Source organism: Nerophis lumbriciformis, linkage group LG01 (genome assembly GCF_033978685.3).
Source record: "Nerophis lumbriciformis linkage group LG01, RoL_Nlum_v2.1, whole genome shotgun sequence".
NCBI classification, from domain to species: domain Eukaryota; kingdom Metazoa; phylum Chordata; class Actinopteri; order Syngnathiformes; family Syngnathidae; genus Nerophis; species Nerophis lumbriciformis.
Genome location: NC_084548.2, coordinates 56,284,986 through 56,305,098, shown reverse-complemented (window position 1 = coordinate 56,305,098; position 20,113 = coordinate 56,284,986). Strand labels below are relative to the sequence as shown.

General features: G+C 39.6%; 1 protein-coding gene across 1 annotated transcript in view; it reads right to left on the bottom strand.

The window, feature by feature from the left end:
* Nucleotides 1-14,969: 14,969 nt before the first annotated feature.
* The window catches only part of gpr61 (G protein-coupled receptor 61), a 70,190-nt gene continuing 65,046 nt past the window's right edge, over nt 14,970-20,113 (bottom strand). The window contains exon 5 of the mRNA XM_061987720.2: nt 14,970-17,461. Coding sequence (XP_061843704.1) covers nt 15,833-17,239 — 1,407 coding nt within the window. The 5' untranslated portion in view covers nt 17,240-17,461 and the 3' untranslated portion in view covers nt 14,970-15,832. The remainder of the gene's footprint in view (nt 17,462-20,113) is intronic.

Sequence of the window (20,113 nt, the reverse complement as noted above, 5' to 3'; positions counted from 1 at the left end):
ATGTTGAAGGTGTTTAATAAACACATTAGGAGTCTCTTTGCTCATGCAAAATAAAACACAATTAATAGAGCAAATATAATCGTGAACACTTTCAATTAATCCCAAGCATTCCGGTGATTAGTTTAATAAAAAATCTTAATTAAAAAAGTATCCCATTTCATGCCTAAACTACATGTGTTGGTTTCAGCGTGTTTAACAAACAGCCAGGTCAAACATATCAAAATGGCCTTTATCTCAGTCTTCAATTTTTCTTTATGTGGACCGCTAAGGAAAAAAATGGACACCCTAGAGCAGGTGTGTGTAAACTTTTTCCACCATTCAAAGCATGTGGAGGCCATTATGATATTTTGTTTTGAAAACAGAAAAAGCTAAAAACAGGAATTAAATATATCTGAATATATCTAAGTTCATGTTGTAGGTGACAAAGCGTATTAGTGTTTGTTACTAGTATTAACATTTTGGCTTGCTTTTATTACATTACATAGTTTTGCTTATTTTCCTGAAATGTTTACTGTTGTTATTGTTTGGTTGTATTTTGATAATATGCAAAAACCTGATCAGCGTTCACACTTTGGACATTCCTGCCCTGAAGTGTTGAAAGGCCTGCTGGCATACCAATTACTCTAGGGAAGAGCAGGGGGGTGCTGGAGCCTATCCCAGCTGCACCCTGGACAAGACGGGCCACTGATCAGTATCAGCCAATATATGTGAAAAAGTAAGTAATCGCCATTACCGAGTAATGTCTTTTAAGCGCCAATCACAGGCGCCGATTCCCTCTGGTTGACACTTAATTTATTTTTCCCCTGGCTGACAACAGGCTAGCAGATAACACCCAGTGTGAAACTGCTTCCTTAACCTCTTAAGGCCCAAGCCGTTTACATGCTTTTTTTTTATTTCTCTTTGCTATTTGGGCTTATTGGACCCTAATTAGAATAAAAACTAAAAATCATGTTTTGATATGATGTACTTCCACAAACGTGTACTTCATGTGTAGTGACATGCTAATTTTTATTTTTACACTTTTTTTTTCCAAATTCCATTGTATGTTACACTCTTCTGACACCACCAGATGGCAGTATAAGTGTCCACATAAGCGGCCATAAGACCCCAATTCAGTAGTGTACACAATTTTGGAAATAAGAGCTAAAAGGTGCTGTCCACGCATGTGGCCACTAGGGCCTTTAGAGTTAAGCTAATAATAATCACCTCCATTGCAGTAAACAAACAAAATTTCTTAGTTTATTAAGTATCATAAACATGAACTATTACCACTGGAAGAGGGCATTGAACATGTTGCACGATAACTTAAAAATAAAGACAACTTCAGATTGTTTTCATTTGTTTAAAAATAGAACAAGCACATTCTGAAATTGTGCAAATCATAATGTTGTTGTTTTCTTCCCTTACAATGACCTGTTTGTCGTTATTTATATTTTCTGAATAAATTATGTGATAATGTTCATCAGTCAACTCATTGGTGTTCATTTTAAATCTATCAAGATAAAATATATATATACATTAAAATCAAATTACAGTATGTTATATATGTAGTTTGATAATTTTCCTCGACTGGTGCACTAACATGTGGTTTATTTTTTACATATGTAGCATCTACAAATGTACAAATAGTTGCTATTGCGACATCTTGTGGACACATTTAGAAGAGCAGTTTCTTTCATTCAGAAATTTTAGGTTAATTTTTATAATTAGCAAACTCATCCCGCGGGCCGGATAAAACCTGTTCGTGTGCCTGATCCGGCCCCCGGGCTGAACGTTTGACACCCCTGATCTGGTAGTATGCCAAATAATCACCTGATTAAAGTACAGTGTTTTATTTTCCAAAGACAGTGCTACTGTTCAAACTGTGTGTAATGTTACAGTGGCCAAAATATTAAATATACTTGTTGAATAAAACCACTGCCTTGTTTTTAATTTATACTTAGGCCTTTTACTATGCTACTTTATTTTAATGTCGGCCATTATGGTTAAGGCTGGACAATTATTATTACGATTATGTCTTCTCACGATAATGAAAATATAATAATTGGGGGGAAAAAAACAATCCTTAAGTTAATAATAATAACTTCCGTTGCAGTAAATAAACAAAATTTCTTAGTTTTTTTAAGTATTATAATCATGAACTATTATCACTGGAAGACCGTGTTGAACATGTTACACATTCAGAGCAAGCCAGGAGCAGGCCTGCCAATAGCTAAGCCAGTGATTCTCAAACTGTGGTATGTGTACCACTAGTGGTACGCGGACTTCTTCTAGTAGTACGCCAAATAATCACTTGATTAAAGTACAGTGTTTTACTTTCCAAAGACAGTGCTACTGTTCAAACCTACTCAGTGGCCTAGTGGTTAGAGTGTCCGCCCTGAGATCGGTAGGTTGTGAGTTCAAACCCCGGCCGAGTCATACCAAAGACTATAAAAATGGGACCCATTACCTCCCTGCTTGGCACTCAGCATCAAGGGTTGGAATTGGGGGTTAAATCACCAAAATGATTCCCGGGCGCGGCCACCGCTGCTGCCCACTGCTCCCCTCACCTCCCAGGGGGTGATCAAGGGTGATGGGTCAAATGCAGAGAATAATCTCGCCACACCTAGTGTGTGTGTGACAATCATTGGTACTTTAACTTTAACTTTAACTTTAACTGTGTGTAATGTTACAGAGTGTTACATGTTAAATATACTTGTTAAATAAAACCACTGCCTTGTTTTAAATTAATACTTAGGCCTACTATGTTACTGTATTTTAATGTCGGTCATTATGGTTAAAGTACCACTGATAGTCACACACACTAGGCTGTTTTTTTTTTAACAGCCTCAATTGAGTCACCTCTTTACTCATCAAGCTGAGAACAGCAAAGCACACTTCCTTCCTTCACAATAATAACATGGTGTGCCTCATCCGGTGGCTAACAAAATGAAGGTTTCAGAAAGGCACATTGCACAAGCATAATGTACTTAATGCACTTATTAATACATTTACACAACCATTATGTTTTGACCTAAAATACTGGTCAAAATTGTCCAAAGAGGTATTGCACAAAAATAAACGTGAGGCTTTTTGCATCTAATTACAAACATTTATTTTACACAAAAAGCACACACTCTATGGTGGTAAAATACATGTATTTGGTAAAAAACAACGAAAAAAACAATCCTAAGTGGAAAAAAATAATTGTATTGTTTTTTTATATTGCTATTGTTATTTACATTTATTGTTATTGCTAGTATTATTTTACTTGTTGTGGTTTTATTTGTTACTCATTTCTATCCATAAAAAAAAAACTACATTTAAAGTTGAGTTTTGGTGGTACAAAAACCAGCTCAGTGGCCTTGTGGTTAGAGTGTCCGCACTGAGACTGGAAGGTCGTGAGTTTAAACCCATTACCTCCCTGCTTGGCACTCAGCATCAAGGGTTGGAATTGGGGGTTAAATCACCAAAATGATTCCAGAGCGCGGCGCACGCTGCTGCTCACTGCTCCCGTCACCTCCCAGGCGGTGAACATGGGGATGGGTCAAATGCAGAGGACAAATTTCCCCACACCAAGTGTGTGTGTGACGATCGTTGGGACTTTAACTTTTACAATAAATACATATGTTTTTAAATAAATGAATAGTTTTGTTATTAATCGTGATAATAATATCAATCAAAATAATCGTGATGATATAAGTGCTTAGTCAACTTTAAGAGGTGTAGGCGGAAGCGCGTGACAGCAAAAGTAAGTAAATATTAACAGGAAATGAATAAGAGTCTAGAGCAGGGGTTCCCAAATTACCGGATACGGCCCGCGGCTTGCCAATCATGCCACCATGCTGCCATATATATATACAGTATATATATATATATATATATATATATATATATATATATATATATATACAGTATATATATATATATATATATATATATATATATATATATATATATATATATATATATATATATACAGTACCGTGCATATATATATATATATATATATATATATATATATATATATATATATATATATATATATATATATATATATATATATATATATATATATAGAATATATATATATATGTATATACATATATATACGTATATATATATATACATACATATATATATACTGTATATGTATGTGCTTGTATATGTATGTATACTGTATATGTATATGTTTATATATATATATATATATATAAATATATATGTACATATATACATACACCCCGTGACTGCGTGGGTTCCCTCCGGGTACTCCGGCTTCCTCCCACTTCCAAAGACATGCACCTGGGGATAAGTTGATTGGCAACACTAAATTGGCCCTAGTGTGTGGATGTGAGTGTGAATGTTGTCTGTCTATCTGTGTTGGCCCTGCGATGAGGTGGCGACTTGTCCAGGGTGTACCCCGCCTTCCGCCTAATTGTAGCTGAGATAGGCTCCAGCGCCCCCCGCGACCCAAAAGGGAATAAGCGGTAGAAAATGGATGGATGGATATATACATACATATATATATACAAACCCCGTTTCCATATGAGTTGGGAAATTGTGTTAGATGTAAATATAAACGTAATACAATGATTTGCAAATCATTTTCAACCCATATTCAGTTGAATATGCTACAAAGACAACATATTTGATGTTCAAACTGATAAACATTTTTATTTTTGCAAATAATCATTAACTTTAGAATTTGATGCCAGCAACACGTGACAAAGAAGTTGGGAAAGGTGGCAATAAATACTGATAAAGTTGAGGAATGCTCATCAAACACTTATTTGGAACATCCCACAGGTGAACAGGCAAATTGGGAACAGGTGGGTGCCATGATTGGGTATAAAAGTAGATAACATGAAATGCTCAGTCATTCACAAACAAGGATGGGGCGAGGGTCACCACTTTGTCAACAAATGCGTGAGCAAATTGTTGAACAGTTTAAGAAAAACCTTTCTCAACCAGCTATTGCAAGGAATTTAGGGATTTCACTATCTATGGTCCGTAATATCATCAAAGGGTTCAGAGAATCTGGAGAAATCACTGCACATAAGCAGCTAAGCCCGTGACCTTCGATCCCTCAGGCTGTACTGCATCAACAAGCGACATCAGTGTGTAAAGGATATCACCACATGGGCTCAGGAACACTTCAGAAACCCATTGTCAGTAACTACAGTTGGTCGCTACATCTGTAAGTGCAAGTTAAAACTCTCCTATGCAAGGTGAAAACCGTTAATCAACAACACCCAGAAACGCCGTCGGCTTTGCTGGGCCTGAGCTCATCTAAGATGGACTGATACAAAGTGGAAAAGTGTTCTGTGGTCTGACGAGTCCACATTTCAAATTGTTTTTGGAAACTGTGGACGTCGTGTCCTCCGGACCAAAGAGGAAAAGAACCATCCGGATTGTTATAGGTATGGGGGTGTATTAGTGCCCAAGACATGGGTAACTTACACATCTGTGAAGGCGCCATTAATGCTGAAAGGTACATACAGGTTTTGGAGCAACATATGTTGCCATCCAAGCAACGTTACCATGGACGCCCCTGCTTATTTCAGCAAGACAATGCCAAGCCACGTGTTACATCAACGGTGCTTCATAGTAAAAGAGTGCGGGTACTAGACTGGCCTGCCTGTAGTCCAGACCTGTCTCCCATTGAAAATGTGTGGCGCATTATGAAGCCTAAAATACCACAACAGAGACCCCCGGACTGTTGAACAACTTAAGCTGTACATCAAGCAAGAATGGGAAAGAATTCCACCTGAGAAACTTAAAAAATGTGTCTCCTCAGTTCCCAAACGTTTACTGAGTGTTGTTAAAAGGAAAGGCCATGTAACACAGTGATGAACATGCCCTTTTCCAACGACATGTTGCAGCCATAAAATTCTAAGTTAATTATTACTTGCAAAAAAAAAATAAAGTTTATGAGTTTGAACATCAAATATCTTGTCTTTGTAGTGCATTCAATTGAATATGGGTTGACAAAGATTCGCAAATCATTGTATTCCGTTTATATTTACATCTAACACAATTTCCCAACTCATATGGAAACGGGGTTTGTATATACATTCATATATATATATACATATATATATATATATATATATATATATATATATATATATATATATATATATATATATATATATATATATATATATATATATGTATGTGTGGGGAAAAAAAATCACAAGACTACTTCATCTCTACAGGCCTGTTTCATGAGGGGTTTCCCTCAATCATCAGGAGATTTTAATGGGAGCATTCACATACCATGGTTTATATAGGGCACAGAGTGGGTGGGTACAGGCTGGTGTAGGGGCGTGGTGATTGGCTCATGTGTTACCTAGGAGGTGTTTCCGTCTGTGGCGGCATGCTGATACAATTTTGCTGCGCTTGTTGAGGGATGACATGTCTGGACGGTATATGATAAACAGTTTCTCTTTCAAGCATAGGTTGCATCTTTTATTACCACTATTGTAAGGTGTGCTGGATGCAAGAATTTGCCATGTTATTGAATATTCAACATTATTGTCTTTGAGGTCCCAAATGTGTTTGCTGAGTTCTGTGGTATTCCGCAGGTTTTGGTTCCTGAAAGAAGCCTTGTGATTGTTCCATCTGGTTTTAAACTCTCCCTCGGTTAATCCTACATATGTGTCGGGTGTGTTAATGTCCTTGCGTGTTACCTTAGATTGGTAGACAACTGATGTTTGTAAGCACCCCCCGTTGAGAGGGCAATCAGGTTTCTTACGGCAGTTGCAGCCTTTGTTGGTTTTGGGGTCGCTCTGTCTGGGGGCCGACGGCTCATTTGCAATTGTTTTGTTGTGGTTTGAGATAATTTGTTGTATATTGTTCATACAGCTGTAGCTCAATTTAATGTTGTTCTTGTTGAATACTTTTCTTAGGCTGTTGCCTTTGGGAAAGTGTTTGTCAATCAGAGTGAGGAATTTGTGGCCAATATTAGTTGAGACGTTTTTGCTGTATGGGGGGTTGTACCAGATGATGTTGTTTCGTTTTCTGTTCTTTTTTGGTTTGTTTCCTGGCGTGGGTTCATAGGTGAGGGTGAAATTGTATCCGCTTTCATCAAGGGCTTTTTGGTACGGGGGGGTTGCTTGGTCAAATTCAGCTTTGCTAGATGACAGCATCGATAGCCTTTTATTAATTCCGGTAGGTATTCTTTTCGTGGTGGTGGGTGGGTGGTTACTGTCATGGTGCACGCATTGGAGTGTTGTGTTGGATTTCGTGAATGGTTGGTAGCTGTTATTTCTCAGGTTGAAAGTGACGTCGAGGAAGTTGACGGTTTGCTTGTTGGCTTCAATCGTGATCCGTAGGCCGTTCTCTTTGAAAATTTGGCATATGCGCTTCTTGGTATTCTCGCTGCTCCTTGGCGAGGCGCGACACACTGCCAGTCCGTCATCACGGTAAATACCAAGGTTCAGGTTGAGGCTAGCGAGCTGGGAGAGGAGGAAACTCCCAACGAGCACTAGACTTTGCCTCAGACTACGACTCAATCACAGGCAACGAAAGAAACATCATCATCCACGCAAAAAACTCCATTCTCATCCACAACAGTACACCATGGCAAAAAAAGAACAATGCAACATTTGACGTCACTATGGGAAGTTTTGACAGAGCAGAAACGTGTGAACTCGTTGGGAGTTTCCTCAGCGCGGTAACAACACACAACAACAGCAGTCAAATTTTCGTCTACCGTAAAGCAGTTCGTCTGCCGTAAACAGCAATGTTGTGACACTTTTAAACAGGACAATACTGCCATCTACTGTATATGCATATGTGACCCACCCATAATGTGTCACATTTTTGTGTTGATTTATTTATGTTATTTTGTGGTTTGAATTCGTTTTTGGAGCTGTCATTACACATTTATCAGTATTCACATTGGTCAGTAGGGGGCAGTAGGGCGTTTCTTCCCAATTGAATGCTATCACCTGCAGACCGGAAGTGTCTTGTCATTCTGATGAGCGCGAACAATTGAAACGTCCTGTGTGCTTTTTCCTCCTGTATAACAGGTTAGTTTTGGTGAATCAACTCACTGAAGAATATCCATGTGATCTTTATAAGTTTAAGTACACATTCTGATGGTGGAGCCTAACTCTAAAGTGTTTGTGAGTTGTAGTTTGTATTTGTGAATGAATCCAGCGCACAGCTGCAGTAATCAACACAAAAAGGCGACGTGAGTGCGCAATGTTTATATAGGAACTTCTGATCCTAATTCAGACTCCCAAATTAGAGCTCCCGTTTTCTTATTGATTTTATAATGTATATTTGTATAATGTGTGTGTTCTGAAATAGTGACAGAGAATAGAACAAGGATGGACAATTCAACCCTTAACTCAACAATGAGTAGATGAGTGTTATGTGTGTGTATATGTGTAAATAAATGAACACTGAAATTCAAGTATTTCTTTTATTTATTTATATATATATATATATATATATATATATATATATGTATGTGTGGGAAAAAAAATCACAAGACTATTTCATCTCTACAGGCCTGTTTCATGAGGGGGTTCCCTCAATCATCAGGAGATTTTAATGGGAGCATTCACATACCATGGTTTATATAGGGCACAGAGTGGGTGGGTACAGGCTGGTGTAGGGGCGTGGTGATTGGCTCATGTGTTACTACTTAGGAGGTGTTTCCGTCTGAATTTGACCAAGCAACCCCCCCATACCAAAAAGCCCTTGATGAAAGCGGATACAATTTCACCCTCACCTATGAACCCACGCCAGAAAACCAACCAAAAAAGAACAGAAAACGAAACAACATCATCTGGTACAACCCCCCATACAGCAAAAACGTCTCAACTAACATCGGCCACAAATTCCTCACTCTGATTGACAAACACTTTCCCAAAAGCAACACCCTAAGAAAATTATTCAACAAGAACAACATTAAATTGAGCTATAGCTGCATGAACAATATACGACAAATTATCTCAAACCACAACAAAACAATTGCAAATGAGCCGTCGGCCCCCGGACAGAGCGACCCCGAAACCAACAAAGGCTGCAACTGCCGCAAGAAACCTGATTGCCCTCTCAACGGGGGGTGCTTACAAACATCAGTTGTCTACCAATGTAAGGTAACACGCAAGGACATTAACACATCCGACACATATGTAGGATTAACCGAGGGAGAGTTTAAAACCAGATGGAACAATCACAAGGCTTCTTTCAGGAACCAAAACCTGCGGAATACCACAGAACTCAGCAAACACATTTGGGACCTCAAAGACAATAATGTTGAATATTCAATAACATGGCAAATTCTTGCATCCAGCACACCTTACAATAGTGGTAATAAAAGATGCAACCTATGCTTGAAAGAGAAACTGTTTATCATATACCGTCCAGACATGTCATCCCTCAACAAGCGCAGCGAAATTGTATCAGCATGCCGCCACAGACGGAAACACCTCCTAGGTAACACATGAGCCAATCACCACGCCCCTACACCAGCCTGTACCCACCCACTCTGTGCCCTATATAAACCATGGTATGTGAATGCTCCCATTAAAATCTCCTGATGATTGAGGGAAGCCCCTCATGAAACAGGCCTGTAGAGATGAAGTAGTCTTGTGATTTTTTTTTCCCACACATACATGTATTGCGCTCTACTACGGTATCGAGCACTATTTTTTGGATAACCTTATTAAGACATATATATATATATATATATATATATATATATATATATATATATATATATATATATATATATATATATATATATATATGTTTATATTTGTATGTGTATATATATATATATATATATATATATATATATATATATATATATATATATATATATATATATATATATATATATATATATATATTAGAGATGCGCGGTTTGCGGGCACAACCGCGGAGTCCGCGGATTATCCGCGGATCGGGCAGATGAAATTTAAAAAAATTAGATTTTATCGTCGGGTCGGGTCGGGTCGGGTCGGGTCGGGTCGGGTCGGGTCGGGTCGGGTGGTTGAAATAAAAAACAATTTGATTTTAAATAGATTCAGGCGGGTGGCAGTTAAACCAATTGGTAAATATATATACATAGTTAAATGTTGTTACCCACATACGAAAAACGAGCAGGCACCTGCTGCATATGCCACAACAGAAGAAAAAAAAAAAAAGAGATGGACACTTTTTTACGGAGCGGAGAAGGGACGCCTCGCCGGGGTCCGGGACCGAGGCCCCTTCCCCCGAGAGGGCCCCACCGGGAGCCGTAGCTGAGGCGATCCGCGAGAAGGGCCCGACGCACGTCCAGGGTCACCACCGCACCGACACCCCGCCTCGTCCGCCTTCGCCGCGGCCGGCGTCACGCGCAGCAGGTAAGCAGCTTACCTGCCCGCCACCCCCGTGGCCGCGCGCTCCGCCCGCGCAGCTTACCTGCCCGCCACCCCTGTTGCCGGGGGCGCGTAACAGGGGTCACTCCGCGCGCAGTGCGCTCACGAAAGGGGTGGGGCTCACCCTGGTTGATATAGACAGCAGGTAGGACGGTGGCCATGGAAGTCGGAACCCGCTAAGGAGTGTGTACCAACCCACCTGCCGAATCAACTAGCCCTGAAAATGGATGGCGCTGGAGCGTCGGGCCCATATACCCGGCCGTCGCCGGCAGCGAGACGCGCTTGGAGGTGCGCTCAGCGCGGCTCCCATATGATTGCGCACTGGTGTGCGTCTGGGTCGTGACAGTGTGGCACGCGAATGTCTGTGCTGCATTGGATCAGTCTCCTTTCTTTAACAGGCAAAAGCTTTATAACCTCACTAATGCCTTGCATTGTCTATATTAGATATATAACAATGGGCGGGTGCGGGCGGATGGCGGGCGGATGCGGTTCTGATCAAATGTTAGATCGGGTGGATTGCGGATGGTTGACGACTTTCTGATGCAGTTGCGGATGAAATAATTGCCTATCCGCGCATCTCTAATATATATATATATATATATATATGTTTATATTTGTATGTATGTATATATATATATATATATATATATATATATATATATATATATATATATATATATATATATATATATATATATATATATATATATATATATATATATATATACATATATATATATATATATATATATATATATATATATATATATATATATATATATATATACAAATAGATAGCCCAGAGTGATATAACAACTGTTGGTATGTCAGCATTAGGGTCACAGATGTACATTATGTTATTATAACAGTGCACTATTGTTACATTCTCGGGGTTAATTGAGGCCCATCACAAAGGTCAGCATGTTTTGAACTTTTACCCTGCGCCGTAGGAGACGCCCTCCATGGCTCTACATGAAAGCTGTGAGTCACTGTGTCCGATAGAGAGCAGCACAGACACACTCGTTAGGAATTAGAGGATGAGCCTCAGGTGGAGTAATGGCGGAATCTGTGCATGAAAGGGTCAGGCCAAATAAGTAAACAACTGTGACTAGACCAATACTGCAGGTACATGTGGTTATTACTGTGACAACAACAAGCTATGGGAGTTTGTTTGTTTTTAATCAGGGCCCAGTAAAGTCTGAACAACTTTTAGCACAAAAAGAAGAATTAAAGCAGTCAGCTCTGAAACACAAAATGATACAAAGAAAAAAGAAACAATTTGGGCAACATACAGATAAAAAAAGGAGGTGTTTTGTCGTATCTTCTGCTTTGTATAATCCTCAGCTTGTGATGGACTTGGAACTTTATTTTGTTGTCACATTGATATAAATCTAATTATGACAATTATGCTCAAAATATCCCAAAAGTAAAGCTGATGTAAGTATGGTTCAATTAGAGCAGTGGTTCTTAACCTGGGTTCGATCGAACCCTAGGGGTTCGGTGAGTCGGCCTCAGGGGTTTGGCGGAGGTCAAAACACACCCGACTCATCGTGTAAATAAAAACTTCTCCCTATCGGTGTATTACGGATACGACAACAGCAGAAGTCAGACTGATTTGCAGGTGTGTAATTTGGTTTGAGTTTATGCACTGTGTTAGTTTTGTGGTTTGAACAAGGTGATGTTCATGCACGGCTCATTCTGTGCACCAGTAAAAAAACATGGTAATATTCATCATATTCACATATTCACCATTAATTAGTTGCTTACCGTATTTTTCGGAGTATAAGTCGCACTGGAGTATAAGTCGCATTATTTGGGGAAATGTATTTGATAAAAGCCAACACCAAGAATAGACATTTGAAAGGCAATTTAAAATATATAAAGAATAGTGAACAACAGGCTGAATAAGTGTACGTTATATGACTGAGAACGTGCCTGGTATGTTAACGTAGCATATTATGGTAAGAGTCATTCAAATAACTATAACATATAGAACATGCTATACGTTTACCAAACAATCTGCCACTCCTAATCGCTAAATCCCATGAAATCTTATACGTCTAGTCCATACTTGCCAACCTTGAGACCTCCGATTTCGGGAGGTGGGGTGGGCGTGACCGGGGTGAGACAGGGGCGTGGTTGGGGGCGTGGCTAAAAGGGGAGGAGTATATTTACAGCTAGAATTCACCAAGTCAAGTATTTCTTATATATATATGAAATACTTGACTTGGTGAATTCTAGCTATATACATATATATATATATATATATATATATATATATATATATATATATATATATATATATATATATATATATATATATATATATATATATATATACATATTTTTGTATTTTATTATATATATATATATATATATATATATATATATATACATATTTTTGTATTTTATTATATATATATATGTATACGTATATGTATATATATATATGTATGTATACGTATATGTATATATATATATATATATTTATTTTATTATACATATATATATATATATATATATATATATATACATATATATATATATATATATATATATATATATATATATATATATATATATATATATATATATATATATATATATAAAATAAATACTTGAATTTCAGTGTTCATTTATTTACACATATACACACACATAACACTCATCTACTCATTGTTGAGTTAAGGGTTGATTTGTCCATCCTTGTTCTATTTTCTGTCACTATTTTTCTAACCATGCTGAACACCCTCTCTGATGATGCATTGCTGTGTGGCACGCACAAAAGTGCTTTCATCAAATGCACTAGATGGCAGTATTGTCCTGTTTAAGAGTGTCACAACATTGCTGTTTACGGCAGACGAACTGCTTTATGGTACACAAAAACGTGACTGCTGTTGTTGTGTGTTGTTGCCGCGCTGGGAGGACGTTAATGAAACTGCCTAACAATAAACCCACATAAGAAACCAAGAACTCGCCCTCGATCATTCTACAGTTATAACGTGATTGAGCAGGTATGCTGTTTATATTGTGGGTTAGCCTGAATTTCGGGAGATTTTCGGGAGAAAATTTGTCCCGGGAGGTTTTCGGGAGAGGCGCTGAATTTCGGGAGTCTTCCGGAAAATCCGGGAGGGTTGGCAAGTATGGTCTAGTCTCTTACGTGAATGAGCTAAATAATATTATTTGATATTTTACGGTAATGTGTTAAAAATTTCACACATAAGTCGCTCCTGAGTATAAGTCGCACCCCCGGCCAAACTATGAAAAAAACTGCGACTTATAGTCCGAAAAATACGGTAGTCATTATTAAGTACTTATTAATGCCTTATTCGGCATGGCCTTATTATAACCCTAATCATCTAACCCTGACCCTAACCCTAACCAAATAACTCTAAATTAAGTCTTTTTTACTTAGAATATGTTCCCCATACTAAAGTGTTACCAAAAACATATAACTTTGTCTAGAATTTGGAAAAATAACATTTTATTTTTCACTAAAGAAGGGTTCGGTGAATGCGCATATGAAACTAATGGGGTTCGGTACCTCCAACAAGGTTAAGAACCACTGAATTAGAGTTATGAATAATAAATAGATGCAACTTGTTGAACATTGAGGAGTTTGGGAGTGATTTTGTGCTTAAATATTCAGAGTGTCAGTGCTCACATTGCACTTTTAACACAACCAAAGCTACTTTGTTAAAAAAAAAAAAAGAAAAAAAAAGAAAAGAATGTAGTGCCTCTTTATTTGGTCTGACTTCCAGCAAAGTGTGAATCTCTTTGTTGTGCTGACAAGTCTTGTGATCAGATCAGCGGTCCAAAATAGACGAAGGCAACAAGGAAGAACAAGCATCGAGTAGAGATACAAAAAAACCATAAAGGAGATTTGTGCCGCGCCATTTCTTTGAAAGACGCCTAATGTGCGAGGTGTTTGTACTCCACCTGAGATCTTCTATTTGTCATGCTAAATGAGGCCAAAGGCGAAAGCTTTTGTGTATGCATCGTCACAACTGTGCGCTTGTGTAGCCACAACACAGCCTTTTGTGTCAATCACAAACACAGGAGCACTCACTCTGCTCCTGTGTTGACCTGTCAACATGCAGCACGCTTTAATCAAGCAGTGAAAAAAAGCTGCTGGTAAAGTGTGCTACACTTATTCTGCTTTAATGGGGGCTACCGTGGCTTGCACGTTCCCTTAAAGCTGCAGGAACACACCTCGGACTCAATAGGGGTGCCCTATTGTGTGATTTGTGACAATAAACATTACTGCCCAGCTATTAAATCAATGTTAGTCTTGAGGTCGAGTCTGCCAATGTAATATTTTGGCAAGGAGATGACTATCACAAGACCGATTAAAAACATGAATACCAGGATCTAAGGGGAAAGATTAAAAATACTCTGATGTGTCTGTTTATCGCAGCAGCAGCTGTGAAACTGAGAGTTTCCTGTAACGGCTTTGAATTATCACCTCGTTCTGGTGAGGGATGCAACGACGTCAAATAGGGATGTGAATTTTCCAACAACTCACGACTCCGATTCTTGGGGTGGCGATTTGATTTAGAATTGATTCTCGATTCAACATGGTTCTATTTTTTTTTTTAAACGACTCTTGCAATGTATTTTTCCGGTATGAAAATGATAATAAAACCTTTTTCATAACAAGTTACAGGTTACAAAAGCTCCTCTTATGAATCGAAATAAATAAGAATCATGATTAGGATATACATCGATTATTTTCACAACCCATCCATCCATCCATTTTTTACCGCTTGTCCCTTTTGGGGTCGCGGGGGGTGCTGGACCTATCTCAGCTGCATTCAGGCGGAAGGCGGGGTACACCCTGGACAAGTCGCCATCTCATCACAGACAACATTCACACTCACATTCACACACTAGGGCCAATTTAGTGTTGCCAATCAACCTATCCTTATTGTCAAATGCAATCATCAAACGGGCCTAATTTAGTTGGTATTTTTATTTCTATCTATTTTATAGTTTGTAATGTTTATTACATTTTATTTCATAATTTTTAATTTTTTTCTAGTGCTTTTGAGAGTAGTTTAATTATATTTCCTTCTTGTCAATGACTTACTGTGTAAATGGGTTTTTAGTCGGACATGACTAAGAAAGTTTATACCAATAACTGATTGTCCTGAAGCGTCTAATTGTCTTCAAAATGGGTTAACATAAAAGATACTTCTTATGCAAACTACATTAGAATTCGCCAATGAAAAATAGTTTGTGTCTACATGCGGATCCGTCTCTTAAACATGTGATACCGGTTGATAGCAAACTGTAGGGGATGAAAAATGAGGACATGCACATGATTATTTCCATGAAACATCTCTTTTTCTCTGAAAGATGCTGCGTAACCAAAAACTAGAAGGTGGCATGATTTGCAGATCACCAGGTTTCAATTCAAGATAACAACACAACAAGAGGGTGTTATGATTTCAAAGAGATTTAGGCGGCTAAAGTTCTGGTACATGGTTGGTCTTTTCCGAACCATGGAGTTGATTGTTCAGTTTTTTCCGCTGTATGAACTCTGAGGTTTCTTCAAGAATCTGCCCTGGCATGTGGAAGTCAGCTGGCGTGTTTTGCTGAGCAGATGACTCCTGGAGGCCTTCATGTTCCACCTCGTCTGGAGTCACTCCGCTGTGAGAGTTGCACGGCTCCAGATTGCGCGCCGTGCCCTGAAGGAACTGCATGAAGTTCTCCTGGATGGAGGCCTCCCGGCTGGGCAGCTGTTCGCCCTGACCGGACCCGTACCGATATCTGAAAAGGCTGGCCAGGTGGCGCCCGAGCTCCTCCCGTATCTGACGGTTGAGGCAGCCGTAGAAGAAGGGGTTGGAGGTGAAGCAGAAGTAGCCGATCCACGTCACCACTCCTTCCAAATGGGCCAGCGAGGCAGGAGAGGTAGACGCCACGGCCGAGTAGAGATGGAAGGAAAAGTACGGCAGCCAGCAGCACAAGAACTGGCCTCCCACAGCCACCAGAACCACGGCGGCTTTGCCGCCGCCAAATGTCCTTTGAGGGGTGTTGCGGGAGCCCGTCCCTCCGATGCTTGCGGCCACGGTGGAGTGGCTGCTGGTGGACTCGGAGCGTTGTCTCGGTGTGTCCATCCAAGTGGGGAGTGGGCCGTGATGCATGGCTGCCACACGGGCCACCTTGAACATATTACAGTAGACCACGAGAATAATCAACACGGGACACAGGAAATAGATGAAGGTGAAGAAGACCATGAAGAGCAGGCGTGTGGTCCTGCCTCCCGCCCAGTGGAGGGAACAATGAGTGAGCACCAACGAAGAGGTCATCTCCTGGTTACCTTGGAGCAGCCACCCCAGGAGAGGCACCAGAGACATGACAACGGCTTTAATCCAGACGCCCACCAGCACCATCAGCACCACCCCCAATGTCATCTTCACCTCGTGGCGCATGGGGTGCACGATGTAATAGTAGCGCTCCACGTTGATGGCGCATATGGTGAGGATGGCAGCGCTCACCAGGCAAACACTCAAGCAGAGGTAGCTCCGACACACGGCCTCGTCCACCAAGAACCGGTCCGACACCATCCCAAGAGGCATCAACACCAACGCCGCCAGCAAGTCCACCAAGCACAGGTGGAACACGAAGGCGAACTTGCGTAGCTGCGCCGTTTTGGTGATGACAATCATCACAGCGAGGTTCCCCACCACAGCAAGGGTGTCCATGATGAGCATGGCGCACAGGGCTAAAGTCTGGCTCACGTTTAGACCGGACTGGACGCTTGTCACCACCTGGCTTACGTTGGAAGCGTTTGGATGCAGCGAGACGGTAAACGAGGGAAGTCCCGAGAGGGAAGTGTTCCAGGAGGAACTCGGTTTGACAAGGTGCTCCATGAGAGGATGGGATGAGGAGGAGAGAGTCCGCTGAATGTCACGGGCCCATCACCCATCCTCCCCCGGCGTAGGGCGTCACCGAGAAGCTCAGGAGGTGGATTCCGGCATGGCAACCGCAGCTCTACACGTCTTGGTTCTGTGGTGGACTGGAGCTCACAGTAGACTGAAGTCCCTTGTAGATGGAGCAGCTTGGATCGTCCACTTTCAGTCGACCAGGCAAAGCTGAAGGAAATTACAATTACAAATAGTTAACAGTTTATTTGTATAAAAAAAGAGAGCAAATCATTTCAATACTGTAATCAAAAATAAAGATGATGGATCAATGAATAATCAAAAAATAAACATTTGACTCATCATATAGTACAGCTTCATAAATACCCTAAAAATGCATTATTTTAATTATTACTACCGTATTTTTCGGAGTATAAGTCGCACCGGAGGATAAGTCGCACCTGCCGAAAATGCATAACAAAGAAGGAAAAAAACATATATAAATCGCACTGGAGCCCGACCAAAATATGAAAAAAACTGCGACTTATAGTCCGAAAAATACGGTACATCAAATTTGAGGTTAATAAAAGCAGCAACAATTAATCGATTAAAATGATTAATCGATTAGAGAAAAGTCTCGCTTTATATTCTGTTTAGGAATGTCCGATAATGGCTTTTTGCCGATATCCGATATTCCGATATTGTCCAACTCTTTAATTACCGATACCGATACCAACCGATACCGATATCAACAGATATATGCAGTCGTGGAATTAACACATAATTATGCCTAATTTGGACAACCAGGTATGGTGAAGATAAGGTACTTTTTTTTTTTAATTAATAAAATAAGAAAAAAAAAATTTTTTAAATGTCTTGAATAAAAAAGAAAGTAAAAAAATATAAAAACAGTTACATAGAAACTAATAATTAATGAAAATTTGTCAAATTAACTGTTAAAGATTAGTACTATTAGTGGACCAGCAGCACGCAAAATCATGTGTGCTTAGGGACTGTATCCCTTGCAGACTGTATTGATATATATTGATATATAATGTAGGAACCAGAATATTAATAACAGAAAGAAACAACCCTTTTGTGTGAATGAGTGTAAATGGGGGAGGGAGGTTGTTTGGGTTGGTGCACTAATTGTAAGTGTATCTTTTGTTTTTTATGTTTATTTAATTTTTTTTTTAAATTAATAAAAATAAAAAACGATACCGATAATAAAAAAAACGATACCGATAATTTCCGATATTACATTTTAACGCATTTATTGGCCGATAATATCGGCCTGCCGATATTATCGGACATCCCTAATTCTGTTGTTTTGAGTAATGAGTTTAACTAACAAAAATGTATCAAATCCGGAATGCAAAGTTTCTGCTCGGCCGCTGCAGAAGAGTGTACATGAGAGCGGGGGGGTGTGGGTAGTGTAATCCGTCAAACTGTGCTTCCCCCCCCCCTTTTTTTATCAATGTACTTTTGTTAAACGGTGCAATTGAAATTTTAATAAAGTGCATACATTAGAAAAATTTCTTTATTAAATTTATAAAAAAGTTATTGCAAGAATAAAAATGAGGGATGTCAAAGTTAACGCGATAATAACACGTTTATTATAAATTCCTTTAACAGCACACATTTTTCTTATCCCGCGATTAGACTTAGAACGCGCATGCCTCATTTTTGACCCTCGGGCGATTCCATGTTGCGAGGAAGTCTAATGGCGACCACTGCGTCCAGTCACTATTGAGCCATAAGAGGGAAAATAGCGAGCAGAAATGCTTAAAGAAAAGGTAACAACGACGAAATTCGATATCCAAAGCCATGAGAAGTCACCCGCCAATACAAGACCATTTTATCTTCAGTCGCCGCGAGTCGACGTCACTGGAGCGAATGCAGGCTGGCGTGCTGTGCCGCTTGCAGAGAGGAGGAGCTTCACGTCCGTGTTTACATTACAGTTGAATGCATTATTAACACAACATGTAGATTGTTACTATAACTGCTTTAGAAAGATGGCCTAGTGGTTAGAGTGTCCGCCCTGAGATCGGTAGGTTGTGAGTTCAAACCCTGGCTGAGTCATACCAAAGACTATAAAAATGGGACCCATTACCTCCCTGCTTGGCACTCAGCATCAAGGGTTGGAATTGGGGGTTAAATCACCAAAATGATTCCCGTGCGCGGCCAACGCTGCTGCTCACTGCTCCCCTCACCTCCCAGGGGGTGATCAAGGGTGATGGGTCAAATGCAGAGGGTAATTTCACCACACCTAGTGTGTGTGTGTGTGTGTGTGTGTGTGTGTGCGTGTGTGTGTGTGTGACTATCAGTGGTACTTTAACTTTTTTTTTTTTTTAAAAAGCTCAACAGAAAGGAAAGACAGAGGCAGGAAATCTTCATAATTCTTTAGTCCTGTCGTCAAAACATGCCAAGACACATTCTCAAACCAATCACAGTTACGGCTTCACATTAAAAGCGCTACGCGTCACATCCGCTACAGTAACAAAATGGAAAATGTATTTCATCACAACCGTGCTTTGATGTAATCTGTGATATTTCTACCTACATTAATCAGTTGAGGATTATACTGTACATTTTGTGACATATGTGTTTAAATACCAAGCTCTGATTGATAGTCCTCAATTACAGAATGTTTATTAGACTGAATATGACACATTATTGATCAATTGAGAAGGTTAAGACATTGTCATGCAGCAAAACAAATATGATTAACTTGTACAACATGTAATGTACGGAATATCAGAAGCATTTATTCAGGTAGAATGATCACATTGTACAGTACCAAACATCTTTGACAATCCAACTATGAATGTCACAATACACATTTTGGATTGTAGCTGAGATAGGCATCAGCGCCCCCGTGAC